Source organism: Lemur catta, chromosome 1 (genome assembly GCF_020740605.2).
Source record: "Lemur catta isolate mLemCat1 chromosome 1, mLemCat1.pri, whole genome shotgun sequence".
NCBI classification, from domain to species: Eukaryota; Metazoa; Chordata; class Mammalia; order Primates; family Lemuridae; genus Lemur; species Lemur catta.
In genome coordinates this window covers 78,787,475-78,807,582 of record NC_059128.1, presented here as the reverse complement: position 1 = coordinate 78,807,582, position 20,108 = coordinate 78,787,475, and the positions used below count along the sequence as shown (strand labels likewise).

Below are 20,108 nucleotides of genomic sequence, written 5' to 3'. Positions count from 1 at the left end.
GCATATAGGGAAGGGGACTTACGTTCTGCGTCCCTCACATGCCACCTACCGCTGCCCAGGCTGCAGGGTCGGCATGCTCTGCGCAAGACCAGAGGCACTGGTGCTCCTGGGAGCTCTGCTGACTGGATCCCTGGATCCAGCAGGTATCCGGTTCCCCCAGCTGCGGGTGTCACCCAATATTCCGGGGAGTGGGGGAAGGGAGAGGTGTAGGCAAGCGGCTTCCAGAGGTTGGAAGATCCTGTCAGATCACCGCGCAGTTCAGCGGGATGGGAAACTTCCCTGCGCCGCCTCCACTTGGCGCAGGTATCACCCCTTGGGTCCGATGGGGCGAGCTGGCGAAGGGCCTGCCGTGGCCGTCCCGTGCGGGAGGGGTCAGTGGGAGGCTAGTGCTGATTGGGGTGGCTCTCTGTGCCCACAGGTGGGCAGGACGCACTCTCACTGCCCTGGGAAGTGCAGCGCTATGACGGCTGGTTCAACAATCTGAGGCACCACGAGCGTGGCGCTGCTGGTGCGTCCTGGGGCCCGGGCGGGAGGAGGCGGCGGCTCGCGAAGGGAGCTGGGGCTGAGAACCAAAGTCAGTAGGCCCGCCGCCTAAGCAGCAAAATCTTACACACTCCTGGGGCCAAGAGACCCTCTGGAGAAAGGGTTCTGTCGGGGGTGGAGAGACAGGTGGGAGGTTTGAGGGAGGAGCAAGGTGAGGTTTGGGGACTTCTTGGGGATGTAGTGTTCCAACAGAGCCCGGCTTCCTGCCTCCTGCAGGCTGCCGGCTGCAGCGCCTTGTTCCAGCCAACTATGCCGACGGAGTGTACGAGGCCCTGGAGGAGCCGCTGCTCCCCAACCCGCGCCGTCTCAGCAACGCCGCCACGCAGGGTGCAGCCGGGCTGGCATCGCTCCGCAACCGCACTGTGCTGGGGGTCTTCTTTGGTGAGGGCCAAAGGGGAGACGAGTGGGGTTGACCTGGCACTAGGCTCCGCTCCTGGAGAGAGGGACCCTGAGGCCCCCCTGCAAGTCCACAGGAGACCTTTCCGAGACTCTCGACCACTTCCTCCCCTCTAAGCAGCTCTTCAAGCCTGCTTTCATCTCGGAGGGATTTGGGGTGTCTATACAGGGATATTTGCTCCCCTAATCCTTCTCTTACACCTCTTACACCTCACTCCAAACCCAGGAGTACCACTGGATTTCTATTATAGCTCTTGGACACTGCCCCCAGCCAGCTCTCACCCTATGATTATAACCACCATGCAGAGGGAGGAGCACTGGCTTGGGGAGCCCTTACATTAATTATATTATTTTTATTCTCACACCAACATTTTGAATTGGATGGGAAAGGTACTACATTCTCACTTTGCAGGTTAGAAAATTGAGGCTTACTGAGGCTAAGCCGCAGAGCTGGTGGCTGAGCTTGCAATGAAATCTATCTTTTGGTTCCTGAGAACACTTGGAGGCTACCCCGACTGCGAGGAGGGCGCGATGCGGACAGTTTGCTCACCGTTTTTGCGCCCCACGCCCGCAGGCTACCACGTGCTCTCGGACCTGGTGAGCGTGGAAACGCCCGGCTGCCCTGCCGAGTTCCTCAACATCCGCATCCCGCCCGGAGACCCTGTGTTCGACCCCGACCAGCGCGGGGACGTGGTGCTGCCCTTCCAGAGGAGCCGCTGGCACCCCGAGACCGGACGCAGCCCCAGCAACCCGCGGGGCCCGGTGAGGCGGGGCAGGCGGCGGGAAGGGGCGGGGCCCGAGGCGGGTGCGGCCCTGGGCTCCCCGCCTGGCAGCGCCCACCCCCCACCCGCAGACACCCGCCTGGCCCCGGCCTTCACTTACCTGCCTCCGCTCCCCCCACCCCCGGCTCACCCGCCGCGTGTCCCCACAGACCAACGAGGTGACGGGCTGGCTGGACGGCAGCTCCATCTATGGCTCCTCACACTCCTGGAGCGACGCGCTGCGGAGCTTCTCCGGGGGACAGCTGGCGTCGGGGCCCGACCCCGCCTTCCCTCGACACTCGCAGAACCCCCTGCTCATGTGGGCCGCGCCTGACCCCGCCACCGGGCAGCGCGGGCCCCAGGGGCTGTACGGTGAGGCCGCGGGGACAGGAAGGGGGCGCGAGGGCCTGGCTGGGGCTCTACGACTTTGGTGGCTGGGGCTCTGCGACATTAGGCTTCCCTTGGTCACGCCGCCGCTCCTCTCCTACCCTGTGTCCCCACGCCGGTGCAGCCTTCGGGGCCGAGAGGGGGAACCGGGAGCCCTTCCTGCAGGCGCTGGGCCTGCTCTGGTTCCGCTACCACAACCTGTGCGCTCAGAGGCTGGCCCGCGAGCACCCTGACTGGGGGGACGAGGAGCTGTTCCAGCACGCGCGCAAGAGGGTCATCGCCACCTACCAGGTCAGCCGGCCCCCCGCACCCACGACCCCCCAACACACACACCTGCAGGTCCACAGGAGACTCGGCTCCCCCGCAGAGCTCCCTCCTCGGACAACCTCCACCCAGAAACTCCTCCCCAGAGAGCTAAGGTCTAGGAAAAGCCCCTGTAAAGGGTAAGGAGGCAAGCGCTATTCCCACGGGAGATTCTGCTTGTTATTAATATTTAGCTTCCCTCCCCGCCCCCCGAAATCCCCTGGTTCCTAGTGGGGACAGGCCTCCCCGCACCTGTTTAAGGTGCTTCTCGGGTGGCCCGCCCCCCGCCCTCGCCTGGTCCTCCTCTCTGCACCTGCGTCTTCCTCTGGCTCAGATCCGTGGAGGCCCCGCCGGCTCCAACGTGCGCCTCCGCATCCCCTGTCTCTCACCCTCAGAACATCGCTTTGTATGAGTGGCTGCCCAGCTTCCTGCCGAAAACGACAACGCCCCCGGCGTACGCAGGTGCGGGGATGGGCAGGGAGGACCGGAGGGCTTGCGGGAGGGTTTTTGGGGGACGCAGTGGGGAGTAGGCTGGGTGGTTTAAAGGGTAAATTCTGTCCTGTCTTCTCCCCTTCCCCCAGGATACCGGCCATTTCTGGACCCCAGCATCTCCCCGGAGTTCGTGGTGGCCTCTGAGCAGTTCCTCTCCACCATGGTGCCCCCTGGCGTCTACATGAGGTGCGGGAGGGGCTGGTGGTGGGAGGGGCACAGCACACTGGCAGAAGTGCAGAGTGAGCCCCATTGGGGGCCTGGGCCTTTTACACACCTCCACAGTTTCACTGGGGAAGGGAAGCAGAATTTGCTTGAAACTGTGACCCTGGGGTAAGAGGTTTGGTCTTAGTAGGGAAATCTCTCCCTCTTTCCTAATAGCTGAACTTTGGTTGCTGAATGTAGCATTTGTCCAGCAGTTGGGTCATCCTTCTCCCTCCTTCCCTCCCCACCCTATGTAGACTAAGAGCTCACTCTATCTTCAAGAAGCACAGAGCCAAATCTGTGCTATGTCCGAGAAGTTCACGGGCTACCCTTAATCCTAGTCATCCCCCACTGAGTCCTTTACTCAACCTTGTCTTAGCTTCTTCCCTGAATTCCCTTACCCACATCCCTGATTCCTCATTTCAGAAATGCCAGCTGTCATTTCCGGAAGGTCCTGAACAGGAGTTTTGGCAGCTCCCCAGCTCTCAGGGTCTGCAACAGCTACTGGATTCGGGAGGTCAGACTGGGGTCAGCGTCAGGGGATGATAGGCAAGGTCAGGCTCTTCACAGACTGGGAAAAGCAACCATTCTGGTTTGGGGGTTTTCCTGCTCTAGGTTGGTGGGAGATGAAGCATTGAGAAAATTATCTGGGGACAATAGCTCAAGAGAGTCTGGCCCTGGCCAAGGGCCCTTTGTCCTGAGGTTCTGCAGTGGTCCAGGCTGAAAGGGACTGAGCTCTGGGTGGGGGCCCTAGAACCTATATTGAGTGTATTGTTTACTTCTAGAACCCCAATCTGAACAGCACCCAGGAGGTGAATCAGCTGCTGCTGGGAATGGCCTCCCAGATTTCAGAGCTGGAAGACAGGATAGTGGTTGAAGATCTGAGGGGTGAGTTCAGAGCCAGAAGTCCTGGGGGCCAGAGCCCAGGGAACCCAGGACTCCTTCCAGGTTAATCAACAGGCAGACCTGGGGTACTCGAGACACAGGAACACAGATACACACACAGACTTAAAGTGGCCATTAGAAGAAAACGATTTTTTTTTCTTTTTGCTTAATTTACAGTTTTGTGCTACTTTTATTTTAAATTAACTATGTCTGAGTATGGTGTGTGTTTGGGGGCAGGGGATGGCACCACAATCTCTTTGGTGCTTTGTTAGGTCTCTAAAGGTTCTTGTCCAGCCCTGTCTTTTTTTTTTGAGACAGAGTCTCGCTGTGTTGCCCGGGCTAGAGTGAGTGCCGTGGTGTCAGCCTAGCTCACAGCAACCTCAAACTCCTGGGCTTAACCTCCCGAGTAGCTGGGACTACAGGCATGCGCCACCATGCCTGGCTAATTTTTTCTATATATATTTTTAGTTGGCCATATAATTTCTTTCTATTTTTAGTAGAGACGGGGTCTCGCTCAGGCTGGTCTCGAACTCCTGACCTTGAGCAATCCTCCTGCCTCGGCCTCCCAGAGTGCTAGGATTACAGGCGTGAGCCACCGCGCCTGGCCCCAGCCCTGTCTTGAAGTTAGGGAGACATGACAGGAATTTACTGCTTGGTGACTAGAACAACCGTGAGCCTTAGAAGAAGTATCTTATCAAAAACACTGCCCCTGATCACACAGGATGACACTGGCCCCACACCAAAACAAGGTCAATATAGGTGCAGGTCTCATGTAGAGGAGTGCTGGGGGCCAGGGGAGGGAAGGGCTACAGTGCCAACAGCTGGATGCAAGGCTGCAGGGCAAACAGGGCTGGGAGGACAGAGCCCATAGTCTGGTCTTCTCTCCTCCTCAGATTACTGGCCTGGTCCTGGCAAGTTCTCCCGCACAGACTACATAGCCAGCAGCATCCAACGTGGCCGAGATATGGGGCTGCCCAGCTACAGCCAGGCCCTGCTGGCATTGGGGCTAGAGACCCCAAAGAACTGGAGTGACCTCAACCCTAATGTGGACCCCCAGGTCAGGAATAGTAATGATAATAATAGCAGCTAAAGCTTTTCTTCGGTAATACTGCTCCAAATCCTTTACATATGTTGACTTAATCTGCATAATGTTATAAGATAGATACTATTATTGTCCCCATTTTACTGATGACACAGTTGGTAAATTGTAGAGGCAGGATTTAAATTCAGCCATCTGACTCCAGAGTATGTTCCTAACCTACATTGTACCATTCCTGCAGGGTGGCCCCTGGGTTGGGTGCCACTGTCCTATTCCCGCAGGGTCCCACCCCATGGGTTGGGTACCCCTGAAGCCACTAGTCATTGAGGCCAGGCAGTCTGGGTAGGGATGGTCACAGGATATAGTACTCAGGTACTTGACAGTGGTCTCACCATGGGTAGGGACACACTGGTCCTTCCACCAGATTTGTCACTCCCTGAGGAAGTCACTGCCTAGGAAGAAGAGACCAGACTGGAGCAACAGCTGCTGGGGTCCTGTGACTGAGGGATGGGGCAGCAGTGGCTGCCTTCACTAATGCAAATACACACACACACACACACACACACACACACACACACAGAGTCACTCCTTACTTCCTGTGGTGCCCCAGGTGCTGGAGGCCACAGCCGCCTTGTATAACCAGGACCTGTCTCGGCTAGAGCTGCTCCTTGGGGGGCTCCTGGAGAGCCATGGGGACCCTGGACCCCTGTTCAGCACAATTGTCCTCGATCAGTTTGTGCGGCTACGGGATGGTGACCGTTACTGGTTTGAGAACACCAGAAATGGGTGAGGCCTGCCTGGGCCCCTGCTTCAGAGTCCACCTTAGGCTGGGCCCAGACCCTCAGCCTGGCCTTAGACAGACCCCAGGGCCCTTGACTCTCTGCCCATCTTCACTACTCTTCCTGACCCCTCTGGGTCTCTTTTCTCATCTGGGTCCTTGGGCCTAGGATTGCTGGAGGCCTGCATCCCCTTCCCATCCCAGCACCTCCTACCTTTCCCCATCTTAGGCTGTTCTCCAAGGAGGAGATTGCAGAAATCAGAAACACCACCCTGCAGGATGTGCTGGTAGCTGTCACCGACATTGACCCCAGTGCCCTGCAGCCCAATGTCTTTTTCTGGCATGAAGGTGAGTGGCCTGGGAGAACATAAGTGACAGTGGCCAGAGAAGGACCAAGGCTGAGGGTCGGGAGGGAATCACTCGGTGCTGTCCAGGGAGCCAGGCACCTTCTGTGTCAGGCAGGGAGGCCCACGTTAGGCTGGCTCCCACAATAGGGACTGAACTGGCACACAGGCTGCACCCTCTGGTCAAGCCGGGGGATGCTAAGAGACGGGATATGGAAGGGGACTTTGTGAGGGGAACAAGTTCCAGGGAAGTGGGCCTGGGAAGGATGGAGGATACCTTGGTTCTTTACAGGACAGAGGGGAAGGAGGCCTGGCCAAGGAGTGGGATCTTCAGACTCTGAGGTCTTCTGTGCGCTCTCCTGCAGGTGCACCCTGCCCCCAGCCCCAGCAGCTCACAACTGAAGGCTTGCCCCGCTGTGTGCCCCTTACTGTGCTCGACTTCTTTGAGGGCAGTGGTCCTGGCTTTGGCATCACCATCGTGGCCCTCTGCTGCCTTCCGTTAGGTGAGCTCTTCCCCTCCCCTCTTCAGTCTCCCACAGACTGGCCCTGCCCGGTGTTACCTGCTGGCCTGCAGGGCTAGCTCCCCGGTGCAGTTTGAGGCTAGGTACGTGGAGCCTTGTGCAGGGAAGGGGTGGCAGCCCAGGCCTCAGTGAAGCTGCAGGTGAGGGGCTTCCTGCCCACCAGCCCCTTCTGATCCCCTTCAGTGAGTCTGCTTTTCTCTGGGGTGGTGGCCCATTTCCGGGGGCAAGAGCGCAAGAAACTACAAAAGAAAGGCAAAGAGAGTATGAAGAAGGAAGCAGCCAAAGATGGAGTGCCAGGTGAGATGGGGCTGGTGGGAGGAGGGGGACGATGGGGACTCTGGGAGAAAGCCAGGCTTCAGGGCGCCTGCTCAGTCTGAGTGGAACTGGCCAGAGGGCGAGGGTCTGGGGACTTCTGCTGAACCACTGTGCCCAGTCTTTTCTTCCCCAGCGATGGAGTGGCCAGGCCCCAAGGAGAGGAACTACCCTGTCACCATCCAGCTGCTCCCAGACAGGATGCAGGTCCTGGACAGGCGTCTCACTGTGCTCCGCATGGTCCAGCTGCGGCCCTCGCAGCGGGTCAGCCTCATCCTGTCCAGCAACAGAGGCTGCCGCACGCTGCTGCTCAAGATCCCCAAGGAGTATGACCTGGTGCGGTTCATCCTGCCCCCCTGCCTGGGCTGCCCTATTGCACCTCCCCTCTCACAAGTGAGCACTTGCAAGCCACCCTGCCCTCAGCTGCACAGCTTACCTGTGAAGGCTGCTGCTGGGGTGAGGAACTCCTTTCAGAGGCCCCCAGACTCACTCTGAACCCCTCAGGCCACCCACTGGCCCCAGCCAGGATGGACAGAGGTGGGGGGAACTCTTTTCTCCTTCCCTCAACCCAAGGCCCTTTGAGGCGAGGCCGAACAGCAGCCTTCCTCCCACCCAGGTGCTGCTGTTTAACTCTGAAGAGGAGCGAGGCACCTTCGTGCAGCAACTGAAGGGCTGGGCTCCGGGCCTCCACGTGGCTGAGATGGGTGAGAAGGAGCTATTCAGGAAGGCTGTGACCAAGCAGCAGCGGGGACGCATCCTGGAGATCTTCTTCAGACACCTTTTTGCTCAGGTGCCATAACCTGTGCCTTTTGGAGATGGGCCCAGCCCAGGGAATAGAGGAAACCTGGGCTGGGTAGAACCCCATGTTGGTGAACTTAAGCTTCCACTCTATGGCCTGGAGACACACAGCCTTGTTTGAATCCTGGCTTTGCCACTTACTTAGCTGTGTGACCTTAGGCAAGTCACATCATCTCTGCTCTGTATCTCCATTTCCTCATCTATAAAACAGTGATTAAAATTGTACCCATCCCACTGCACTGTCCTGGGTGTTCAGTGAGATAGTCTACATGGGTGGTTCTCAAAGGTTGGCTCCTGGACCCAGAGCATTGGCCTCACCTGGGAACTTGTTAGAAATATAAATTCTTTTTCTTTTTTGAGACAGAGTCTCTCTGTCGCCTGGGCTAGAGTGCCGTGGCGTCAGCCTAGCTCACGGCAACCTCAAACTCCTGGGCTCAAGCAATCCTCCTGCCTCAGCCTCTCAAGTAGCTGGGACTACAGACGCACACCGTGACACCCAGCAAATTTTTTTATTTTTAGTAGAGATGGGGTCTCGCTCTTGCTCAAGCTGGTCTCAAACTCCTGACCTCATGCGATCCTCCCACCTTGGCCTCCCAGAGTACTAGGATTACAGGCGTGAGCCACCATGCCCAGCCTAGAAATATAAATTCTAGGACCCTCCCCAGACAGACTAAATCAGGAACTCTAGGGGTGGGGCCCACCCATCTGTGTTCTAGCAAGCCCTGATTCTGATGCACTCTAACATTTGAAAAGTACTGTTTTATGTACTGTGATTAGCCCAAGTGCTCATTGTAGGCATTTAACAAATGGTAGTTCCATGTGACTTTTAAACTCTTTGCACAATGGGTAGAGACCAGATCATAGGCTCATGGCAACCCTATCTGAATTGGCAAGAGAGCATAGCCCTAGCTCCTTCCTGCCTGTCCACTGTGTCTACTACATCTTCTCTCTCAGTGTAAGTTCTCTCACTTTGCATTTCCCAGCTTTGCCCCTCTCCTCGCTCTCCCTTTCCCCATCCCAGCACCGTTCCTATGCATAAAGCTCTTGGTTCTTTGGGTCCAGGGAGAAATGGGCCAGCTGCTAGAGATTCCATTCACCTCCTCTATATGAGAGCACAGGCCCCCATCAATGTATCTAAGGATCAGGAGCAGCCACCAGGCCTCAACCTTTCTGATTTGGATTTTGGGGAGGTATGAACGGTCACTGAACTGGTTCTATCCCAGGCCTCACCTCCTTGTCTCCCTCTGCTGCTGCGCAAGTACAGGTGCTGGACATCAACCAGGCAGATGCAGGAACCCTGGCCCTGGACTCGTCCCAAAAGGTGCGGGAGGCCCTGACCTGTGAGCTGAGCAGGGCCGAGTTTGCCGAGTCCCTGGGCCTCAAGCCCCAGGACATGTTTGTGGAGTCCATGTTCTCTCTGGCCGACAAGGATGGCAATGGCTACCTGTCCTTCCGGGAGTTCCTGGACATCCTGGTGGTCTTCATGAAAGGTAGGGGGCTGGAAGGTGGTGGGCCATCAAGGAGCCAGGGGTCTTTCAACAGGAATGTGATCTGCATCCCCTTCCTATTCCCAGGCTCCCCAGAGGATAAGTCCCGCCTAATGTTTACCATGTATGACCTGGATGAAAATGGCTTCCTCTCCAAGGACGAATTCTTCACCATGATGAGGTATGGGGTGGGCCCTTCCAATCCTGAGATGTCCTGATGTTTTAAACAAGAAAAAGGTCAGGTCAGAGGAGGGTTGGTGAGGAGGCTTTGTGGCCATCTGTGTTGAGAGAAGGCCTAGACACTGCATCCTAGACCTTAGATCAACCAGCTTCAAAAGTTTACCCGCCCAGGCCCCGGCCTCAAGGAAGGTCTGTATCTGCACTGTCAGCACCAGCCAGAAAAGTCTCCCAAGTTAAAAAAAAAAAAAAAATATATATATATATATATATACGTATATATAATAAATAAACAGAGAAATCCCAACACCAATATGACCGACAGAAAAGTCCACTAACCCTTTTTGGATGCCTCTGGACCTTTATGAACTCTCACAGCGTGTAGCCTAACACCGTGCTTCCACAAAGAAACAAGGGATGGAGGATCTTGGTTGCTCTTTCAATATTAATCCCCATGACAGTCAGGAGGAGAAACATGGAAAGTTTCTCTATATTCCAACCCTTCTATTATCTTGCTTCCTAAGCCACTACTGGTTTTGGTGTGCCAATAAAGACCAGCTTTGAACATCACAGACTTCTCATTCCTGAAGACAGCCCCCTTTCATGCCATAAGGCAGGGCTCATGTCTCTCTTTGTTCCCTGTTGAATCCACCTCCTCCACACTGTGATTGGCACATAGTGGGCATTCAATACGTAGCTAACTGAATAAGACAAAATGAACTAAATGAGCAAATGAATACACAGGGTGAATAAAACAGCCCAGATTCTTTTAACTTATCTGTCCCTGTAAGCCTTTCCATTGCATTAAGTGTGCGCCTTAACTGCCACATCCCTCTTATAGTCCAGATACCCCAAGTGGACATGGGCTTCTAAATGGGCAAAGCTGATTGCAGTCTGTACCTGACTGGGGGTGTCATTGCAGGCCCAGCCCTGGGGGTGCTGTATGGGATCTAGGAGACGGTCCATGCCACCGAGGGCTGAGCTCCCTCCTTCCCATCCTATATCTCTGTGGATCTTGTTTAGTCTTGGTGGGATGATGTTTTTAATGTGATGGCTATGCTTGCTGTGCCATGTGAGCCCAGGTTTTTTTCTGCTGCCCTCACACAGATTTGCATGGTCTGTTTGTTTTTGTCCCAAAGCGCAGCCTAAGAAAAGAGTTTGGCCACTATAGCCGCCACTGTGGGTGCCATCAGATTGGGCGTGGAGACACTCCTGCCCATGCCCCAGGGTGTTGGCACAAGGAAGCAACAGCAGTGCAGCTATACCCCCTCCCCACCGCCCTGCTGTCTGGTGCCCCCACCAGACTGCAAGTGGGACCCGAGGGGTGATCTGGCAGGCATCAACAGAAGAGAGTAGGCAGAGAGCCTGCCACAAGAGAGAGCCCTGGCACACCGAGGATGTATCCCTGCACTCAGTAGACATTTGTCCCAGTTGTAGATGCCCCCTGTTTGAGGGCTGCTTTCTCTAATTTGTCAAGGTCACCTTCAGTTCTATTCTGCCTTTTGAGCCTATGGCCACCCCACCCAGCTTAGTGTCAGCTGCAGGCTGAATGAACACCTTCTCAGTGACATTTCCCAGGTCACTGGTAACCACATTAGATAATCTGGGGCCTGCCCCACCCTGCATCTGCCCGAGCCTGACCTCACTGGGTGACAGGCTGCTCTGCCTCTGGTCCTCCCCTAGGTCCTTCATTGAGATCTCCAACAACTGCCTGTCCAAGGCCCAGCTGGCTGAGGTGGTGGAGTCCCTGTTCCGGGAGTCGGGCTTCCAGGACAAGGAGGAGCTGACGTGGGAGGACTTCCACTTCATGCTGCGGGACCACGACAGCGAGCTCCGAAGCACACAGCTGCATGTCAAAAGTGGACGTGGAGGTGCGTGAGTGTGTAAGGAAGGTTGGAGTCAGGGAGGGGTGTGTCTTCAAAATGAGAGTTCCTGGTGGACGAGACCCAGGTCTTATTTTTCTGAGTCCTTGGTGCTGAGTACAGAGCCAGGCATGTGTAATCGGGGCAGCATGCACAGCTATGCAAGTTGTGTACTGCACAAAGATGACCACTGAGGTTAAGGAGCAGGCTGAAATTCAGCCTACCCACTGCTCAGAGCCATGGGCATTGGTCTGGGTTGTATCTGGCCAGAGGAAGAGGCACTATTTTCTTTACACAAAGGACCTGCAGAGTTGAATCTACCCAGAGGACTCCCCTTTTCTAATTGCACAAAGTTGCCACATTGTCTGCCCTGTGTACTCTGGGTGCTTAGCGTGGGGAGGGTGGGGAATAAGGCTGGAACCAAAAATCTGGACATGACCAAGTCACTGCCAAGTGCCCTGCAGCCTTCCCACAGGTCAGGGAGGGGGCAGCCTCCCACCCCACCCCACTGCCCTGGTGGGAACGCCAGTGTAGTCGTTTGTTCTCCTCTCCAGGTGCTGGAGACATCTTTAAACAAAACATCAGCTGTCGAGTCTCATTCATCACTCGGACTCCTGGGGAACGGTGAGCAGGCAGGAATGGGGAATTGTGAGGTCTCCTTGGCTAGGTCCCCTGCAGAGAAATGAGGGAAGATATCTGCCCTCTGAAATGAGCTCTTAGCCCATGCTCAGTCCTACCCCAAATTTCAGCCCATGCTGCTCCTGAGCCTGGCTCTCTCCCTGCCACTCCAGGCCGGAATCATTCTGCAAAACAAATGACCAGATCATATTCATTCATTCTGCCTTGCCCCCTGCCTGGTTGCAACCCCTACCCCAAGCTCTGACCTGGCAGTTCTCCTGCTGCAAAGACAAGGGGGAGAACAGGCCCCATTTTCTTCTTCTCAGCTCCTGTCCTGAGGTACTGGGGCTCTCTGCCTCAGAAGCCCCTGCGCTGAAGAAGAGGTTTGGCAAAAAGTGAGTGTTTCCCAGGTCCCTGGGCCCAAGGAGACATGGAGAGAAGCCTCAGGGTCTCTAGGCCCCGCCCATACCTCCTTGACTTATAAGGAACCATCTTATAAAGAACCATCATTCTATTTGTCCCTCAGCTGACTAGGGGACTATACTATCAAATGATTTTCATCCTCTCCCAACCTCTGCATCCCATTCTCCAAGCAAGGGACCTGGTTCAGAAGCAACATCAGGATGGTAGCAAGGGGTCCCCTGGCTCCTGCTGCTTTGGCCACAGCAGTGAGGCCTGTCTGTGCAGGGAGCAAGAAGGGGGAAGGACAGAACAACAGGAAGAGGTGGAGTAGTGGAAGAGAGAGGAGGAGGTGCGCAGAGCAAGTAAAGATGGAGGTGAAGGGTTGAAGGGATGCGAGGCCCCCCCAAAATGCTATTTTTCCTTCGTCACCCCACCCCCAGATCACCAGGTTGCCTTTCAGGGGCTGGCATTTAGGGAAGCCCTTCCCTTGCTGCAGGGCTGTGGGGCCCCCTTCCCGGCTGTACACAGAGGCGCTGCAGGAGAAGATGCAGGGAGGCCTCCTGGCCCGTAAGCTGCAGCAGTTCAAGCGCTTCGTGGAGAACTACCGGAGGCACATTGTGTGTGTGGCTGTGTTCTCAGCCATCTGCGTCGGCCTGTTTGCAGAGCGTGCTTACTGTAAGAGTTCCAGGTCACGGGTAGCGGGCAGGGAGCAGGCCCCAACCCTCAGGCAGGAGTGGAGAGCCCGCTGATTGCTCTTCCCGTCCTTGGCACGTGACATGGGCTCAGCACCCCAGCCTGTTGTGTCATGCTGATCGACCCCCACTCCGGCCCCAGACTACGCCTTTGCCTCGCCACCCACGGGCATTGCAGAGACCACCTATGTGGGCATCATACTGTCGCGGGGCACGGCGGCCAGCGTCTCCTTCATGTTCTCCTACATCCTGCTCACCATGTGCCGCAACCTCATCACCTTCCTGCGGGAGACCTTCCTCAACCGCTACATACCCTTCGACGCCGCCGTGGACTTCCATCGCTGGATCGCCATGGCTGCTGTTGTCCTGGCCAGTACGTGGCTCCTGGGCATCCTCCCCTTTGCTGCAGCCCCTGGGTCTAGCTCCTTAGGCTCTTACACTTCCTCACACTTCCATCTCACCTCCCCACGCCTCCTCTTTCCCTTGGGCTGGAGGTAGAGTGGGCTCTGGTTGGCATCTCCAACAAGGTCTGTCTCTTGCAGTTTTGCACAGTGCCGGTCACGCAGTCAATGTCTACATCTTCTCCATCAGCCCGCTCAGCCTGCTGGCCTGCTTGTTCCCCAACGTCTTTGTGAATGACGGGTCAGTTCCGGGGAAGGTCTCTCCTGGGAGTTCTGGGGTGGGCCTAAGGGTATAAGAGAAAAGAAATAGATGGCCGCAGACATTCAGCTCCTCACCGATTGAAGACACAAAGCTAGTCCCCGCGGGGAAGCTGAAAGGTGACCTCCTTGCCCTTAGGAAGGAAGCTGGCTGTGATTTGCCAGAAAAGGTGTTTGGGAGATGAAGTCAGAGACTCCTTTACACAGCTTGCCGTCTCCACCTTCCATCCGTTCACTGGGCACTTATAGAGCACGTCCCATGTGTCCATCCAGACACCAGAGAGTGGAGATGTCAAGAAACATGCAGTCATTCAGCAACTGCTTATTGAGCCTTTACTATGCTATGCGCCTGGTATTGTTCTAATCCTAGGGGCAGAACACTGAACAAAACAAAAATCCATGTCCTCATGGAGCTTACAGAATAATGAGCTGAGCACCCGGGGAAGCAAGGGCCAACTGTAGAGAGAAAGTTCAGGGTAACACAGGAGGAAAAATTGCTGAGAGTGCAGGGGGTGGAACCGTGGGAGGCTGGGTGCTGTGTTCCTGGGAAGGGTTTCTGGCCACCTGGGTGGAGGCTCGGTAACCTCAGCAGTCAGGGCCGGCAGGAATGGTGCCATACTGTGGAAGACAGAGGCTGAGCCCCTCCTGCCGCAGCCAGAGGCTCAATGTGTCTTTGCCCCACAGGTCTAAGCTTCCCTGGAAGTTCTATGTGTGGTTCTTCCAGACCGTCCCAGGTAGGGAGTGGGGCTGTGTGCGGGATCTGGGGGTTCTGTCTGAGGACTTCTACTTTTTTCTCCATCTCCCCATGAATACACGGTTGTCTATAGTGGCCATGAGGATCCTTTCTAGTCTGCAGGACAAGCCATAGCTCTAGTGCCTCCAGGAAAGCTGTTCTGGGGGCCCCAGAGGGATGAGAGAGGAAGGTGGACAGAATAGGGGGATGCTCTGTTATATTTTCAGCCTGGGCTGAAGTCCTGAGACTACTCGCTGGCCCTGTCCTCCTGCCCCCAGGTATGACAGGGGTGCTGCTGCTCCTGGTCCTGGCCATCATGTACGTCTTCGCCTCCCACCACTTCCGCCGCCGCAGCTTCCGGGGCTTCTGGCTGACCCACCACCTCTACATCCTGCTCTACGTCCTGGTGAGGGCTTCTCTGGGCCGGGCCAGCCTGTGGAGCAGGGCACTCAGGATGGGGGCAGGGGGCGGTGAAGGAGGGAGCAGGGACAGTTGGACCCAAGATCTCAGACTAAGACCCTGAGATCTGACACCCAGATCCTGGAGCCTATGCCAGCCAAATCCGCCCCGCTCAGGCCTAATGGGGTGCAGGCTGGAGGCCTGGCTGGGCCTGAGCGGTACCGACTGACCACGTCTCTAGCTCATCATCCACGGCAGCTACGCCCTGATCCAGCTGCCGCGTTTCCACATCTACTTCCTGGTCCCCGCACTCATCTATGGGGGGGACAAGCTGGTGAGCCTGAGCCGGAAGAAGGTGGAGATCAGCGTGGTGAAGGCGGAGCTGCTGCCGTCAGGTACTAGCCTGGCCGGGTGGGGAGCACCAGAGGGGGACCCCTCAGATGGGGGAGATAGCTCACCAGCCCTCCTGAGCCCCCTCAGCCTTTGACACCCCCTCGGGGACTCCTGGAGCTTTCCCGATGGAAATGCAGACCCAGGAAGGGTTGTGCTTGGCTGCTAGGAGACTTGCAGACACTAAGAAGACACAGCTGAGAGTGCATGTGGAGGGGCTGAGGATGAGAAAGACCCCCACATGTGTGGCCTGGGGGCAGGGGAAGTGCAGGCCAGGAGGCCGTGTATCCCTCTCCCATCCCTTCTCTCAGGACAGGCAAGCAGCCTACTCTGCCAGTCTGTGGTTGAGAGTCAGTGGTGGCCAAAATGGGGATTGGTGTCACCGTGGAGGGTGGCAAAGATGATTTGAGGTATCACATGACTCACATTGTAAGAAAAGTCATCGCATGTCAGTTTTATTTCAGTCAAGATTACTTAAGAACAAGGCCTCAGAGCGGTGTTAGGATGCCTTTCTACGCTCCAGCATTTGCTAATCTTTTTCAACAAATAGAGAGCAGGTCTGAGGCCAAGCTGTGGCCAGGCAATGAACAGGATCCAGCTAGAATTTGGTGACAAAACATGTTGCTTTCCACTTAGAGCACGTGAAAACTGGTTTTCTACAACTTTAGTGATAAAGCTTTCTGTCAAGATAAATTGAATTCAAAGGGTAAGTCAATTTAGAGAAAAATGTGAGATAAGTGATAGTGCAGGAGGTGTGCACGTATGACCCATCACAAGGGTAACCCTTAAGTGGTGGCGGTTTGGTGAGCCCTGAGATGGTCCCTGGGGTGCCCAAGGCCCTTTCATCCCGGTGGTTGGGATTCAGGGCAGTGGAATTAAGCCTGGACCTTTGGTGGGAAGAGGAAGGAGAGATGAGGACAGGGGCTGGAACAGGGGAGCTGAGAAGCCCAGCTCCTGCATTACCCAGGAAACAGGGAAAGGGACCCTCCTACTCCCAGCCCCAGGAGCCCCACTTGGTCAGACCATGTGACCACTCCTGGGCCTCAGGAGTGTGGAGAGTCCTCAGGTCCCAGGAGCAGGCCTTCTGATCTGTGCGGTTCCCTGCCCGTGACCCCCAGGAGTGACCCACCTGCAGTTCCAGCGGCCCCAGGGATTTGAATACAAGTCGGGGCAATGGGTGCGGATCGCCTGCCTGGCTCTGGGGACCACGGAGTACCATCCCTTCACGCTGACCTCTGCACCCCATGAGGACACGCTGAGCCTGCACATCCGGGCAGTGGGGCCCTGGACCATTCGCCTCAGGGAGATCTACTCAAACCCGCAGGGCAACGGCTGTGCCACGTACCCAAAGGTGCCCATCATTGGGAACCCACTCTGGGGCCTCTGACATTGGCAGAGGGTCCCTGCCTTCCTCCATCCTGAGACTGGAAGCTCCAGGCACCCCAGGGGCAGGCTAGGAAAGGGTTGGGGTGCTTAGAAGAGTCTAGAGTGCTCTGTATCCTCCCTCTGTCTGTCCCCCCATTTCTGGCCTCAGAGCTGGGGCAAGGTTGGGCTCATCTCATCTCCCCCTCTCTTGGCAGCTGTACCTCGATGGACCATTTGGAGAGGGCCACCAGGAGTGGCATAAGTTTGAGGTGTCAGTGCTGGTGGGAGGGGGCATTGGGGTCACCCCCTTTGCCTCTATCCTCAAAGACCTGGTCTTCAAGTCATCCTTAGGTAGCCAAATGCTCTGTAAAAAGGTGAGTGTCCCTCCTCTATTCTTCAAATGGGGTCAGGCAGCCTGGCTGTGTTCCCACATCACAGCAGAGGAGGATGAGAGGAAGCTCCTGGCTCCAGGCCTGGGTCTGAAGGGGCCATTCGTATGCAGTGGTTGAGACGCCAAACTCTGAGGGAAGGTTGGAGGTGTAGCCATAAGAGCCTCTGCTTTGGGACCTGCCAGTTGGAAGCCTGGGATCAGGCTGGTGGGTCCTGCCAGAGCTTTGGTGTCTACGGGTGGTCTGGGGCTTCCCAGCCTCTCAGGTGAAGGCACCTGGGATGTAGGGAACGTGAGCTGAGCTGGGTCTCGAGCTCCAGCTGTGTGTCCCCAGATCTACTTCATCTGGGTGACCCGGACCCAGCGGCAGTTCGAGTGGCTGGCTGACATCATCCGGGAGGTGGAGGAGAATGACTGCCAGGACCTGGTGTCTGTGCACATCTACATCACCCAGCTGGCCGAGAAGTTCGACCTCAGGACCACCATGCTGGTACGTCAGGGCTGGCCAGGCAGGGCAGGTTGGCAGGTAGGTGGGTTGGCAGGGTAAGGCCAGATGGCCAGGGCAGGTGGGTGGACAGTCAGGCTCAGCTGGCAGGAGGCACAGAGCTGGTGGCCCCGACACTCAGCCTCCAGCTCCAAGCCCCTCTAGTCTCTGTCTCCTGGGCTGCGTGCGGGCTGGCTTGGGCTGGGCACTGCCCCTGGTGGTCCTGGTCCTGACCTGCCCTGTGCCCTCAGTACATCTGCGAGCGGCACTTCCAGAAGGTGCTGAACCGGAGTCTGTTCACGGGTCTGCGCTCTGTCACCCACTTTGGCCGCCCCCCCTTCGAGCCCTTCTTCAACTCCCTGCAGGAGGTCCACCCACAGGTCAGTCCTGCCCCTCCCACCCCAGGACGCTCGTCTTCCCCCACCAGGACATCCTGGCCCTCAAGCACCCTATATCTCTCTCCTGGGCAGAGAGCCCCCACCCCCACGCTGGCCCTGGTTGGGGTCAAGTGTTGGAGGTGGGCACCAACGCCCCCCGCCACAGCTCAAGCCTCCTTCACAGGGCCTGGGCTCGAAGCCTTGGTCATTCCAGCCAGGCTCCAGAAGCAGCTTTCGCCCAGGGAGTGGCATCCCAAGGCGGCAGGGCTCTCCTCACTCCAATCCCCTGACAGGTACGCAAGATCGGGGTGTTCAGCTGCGGCCCTCCAGGAATGACCAAGAATGTAGAGAAGGCCTGTCAGCTCATCAACAAGCAGGACCAAGCCCACTTCATACACCACTACGAGAACTTCTGAGCCTGCCCTGCTCGGCTACTTGCAGCCTCCTGCCTTGTCCCCTGTGGCCCTGAGTCTCCCAGCCCTGCTGGCAATTTCCCTGTCCACCTAGGGGAATCCCCCTAGGGCCTTAGCTAGAGGGCTGGAGAGCCCCTCCCTCGTTGCCCCATCTGTCCCTGCTCTGAGAAGATCGAGAAGGCCACCCCCCACCCCCAGCTCAAGCCATGGCAGCTGTGGCAAGCACAGTGGGGAGGGGACAGTGCCTGCTTGTGACCACTGTAAGGGTGGGGAGATACACTAATGTTTGTCTCCAGTAGGTTCTCATGTCTCTGTTTGACTTCCACAAAATCCATGTATTGCTTTGCTATTTTCTTGGATCAGGCATTTGAGGAAGGAGGGGGTGGGGATACCTCTGAGTGAGAATCTCCTCAGAGCTCAGCACAGAAGCTGTGATGCTTAGAACCTCAATGTCCCAACTGTCTCAACTCAGTCTCTGGGCCTTTTCCCTCCAGCTCCAAGGAGGAGCAGCACTACTCCTACCCCTTCCTGCTCCTAGAGGGTCAGGAACCTTGAGGGGGGCACCAGGGACCTGATGTTCCTGAGGTCAGTGATGCCCTGACCCCTTGGCAGGGCCCTGTCTGACCCCACTGGAGCAGTTCCCGGGCTCTGGGACTAAGGCAGTCCAGCCCCTCTGCCAAGCAGTCAAAGCTCCCTCTCAGTTCCCCACTTCCTCAGGGGATAGGTGACCAGCTGTCCCCATTTGACCAGCACTCTCCCAGTTTTAGCACTGAAGTCTCCGGTCCCAGGAAACCCCTCAGTTCCAGGCAGACCAGGACAACTGGTCACCTTACACAGGAGCCAAGCTGGACATCACCTCCATACTTGGCTCTTTAAGATCCTTCCTTTTCCTTCTTCATCTGACTCTTTCCTAAAATGCTGACCTGTAAAGGATTTTAAATTGAGGTAAAATTTATATACAGTAAAGTGTACAGATCTTAAAGTAATCATGTGTATGTTTTACCACCACCCAGGTCGAGATATAGAACATTTTAACATTTCCATCACCCCGGAGACTTCCCTTGTACCCCCTTCCAGCCAGTCTTCCCCACTCCTAGAAGCAACCACTGATGTGATGTCCATCTGTCCTGTTTTGGTCACGCTGAATGTGCTCTTTTGAGACTGGCCTTTTTCATTCACCATAATGCCTTTGTGATTCATCCATGCTGCTGTGTGTGGCAGTAGTTCCTTGTTACTGCTGAGTAGTATTCACTGTAGGGATATACCATAGCGTATCATTTCTTCCGTTGATGGACATTTGGGGTGTTTCTAATTCAGGGTGAATATGAATAAAAATACTATGAACATTCTTGTGCCTATCTTTTGATGGCCATAATGCACTCATTTCTCTTGGGTATTTATCTAGGAGTGGAATCGCTAGGTCTGTCGGGGTACAATAGGAGGTGAGCAGTGGGCAAGTGAGTGAAGCTTCGTCTGTATTTACAGCCACTCCCCATTGCTCGCATCACTGCCTGAGCTCCTCCTCCTGTCAGATCAGCAGGGCATTAGATTCTCATAGGAACACAAACCCTACTGTAAATTGCCTACGTGAGGGATCTAGGTTGCACACTGCTTATGAGAATCTAATGTCTGATGATCTGAGGTGGAGCTGAGGTGATGCCAGCACTGGGGAGCAGCTGCAGATATAGATTATCATTAGCAGAGAGGTTTGACTGCACAGAGATCATAATTAATCAATCGCTTGCAGACTCATATCAAAACCCTATCAGTGAGTGGCAAGTGATAACAATAATAATAGAATAAAGTGCACATTAAATGTAACGCGCTTGAATCATCCCAAACCACTCCCCCTCCCAAGTCTGTGGAAAAATTGTCTTCCATGAAACCTGTCTCTGGTGCCAA

The 20,108-nt window shown here is 56.0% G+C and overlaps 1 protein-coding gene across 1 annotated transcript; it reads left to right on the top strand.

Annotated features, from left to right (window-relative positions):
- Window positions 1-73: 73 nt before the first annotated feature.
- Window positions 74-19,545, top strand: DUOX2 (dual oxidase 2). The gene is given in 33 exon segments (XM_045528214.1): window positions 74-143; window positions 419-508; window positions 760-924; window positions 1,514-1,701; window positions 1,871-2,072; window positions 2,212-2,378; window positions 2,786-2,852; window positions 2,972-3,068; window positions 3,510-3,600; window positions 3,869-3,971; window positions 4,862-5,025; window positions 5,618-5,793; window positions 6,015-6,133; window positions 6,495-6,632; window positions 6,834-6,947; window positions 7,099-7,298; window positions 7,579-7,752; window positions 9,025-9,250; window positions 9,335-9,428; window positions 11,108-11,316; window positions 11,841-11,910; window positions 12,231-12,299; window positions 12,803-12,981; window positions 13,141-13,371; window positions 13,541-13,640; window positions 14,342-14,391; window positions 14,669-14,796; window positions 15,031-15,184; window positions 16,298-16,530; window positions 16,760-16,918; window positions 17,267-17,422; window positions 17,668-17,796; window positions 18,087-19,545. Coding segments are annotated over 33 exon segments (4,635 nt in total). The 3' UTR covers window positions 18,210-19,545.
- Window positions 19,546-20,108: the final 563 nt, after the last annotated feature.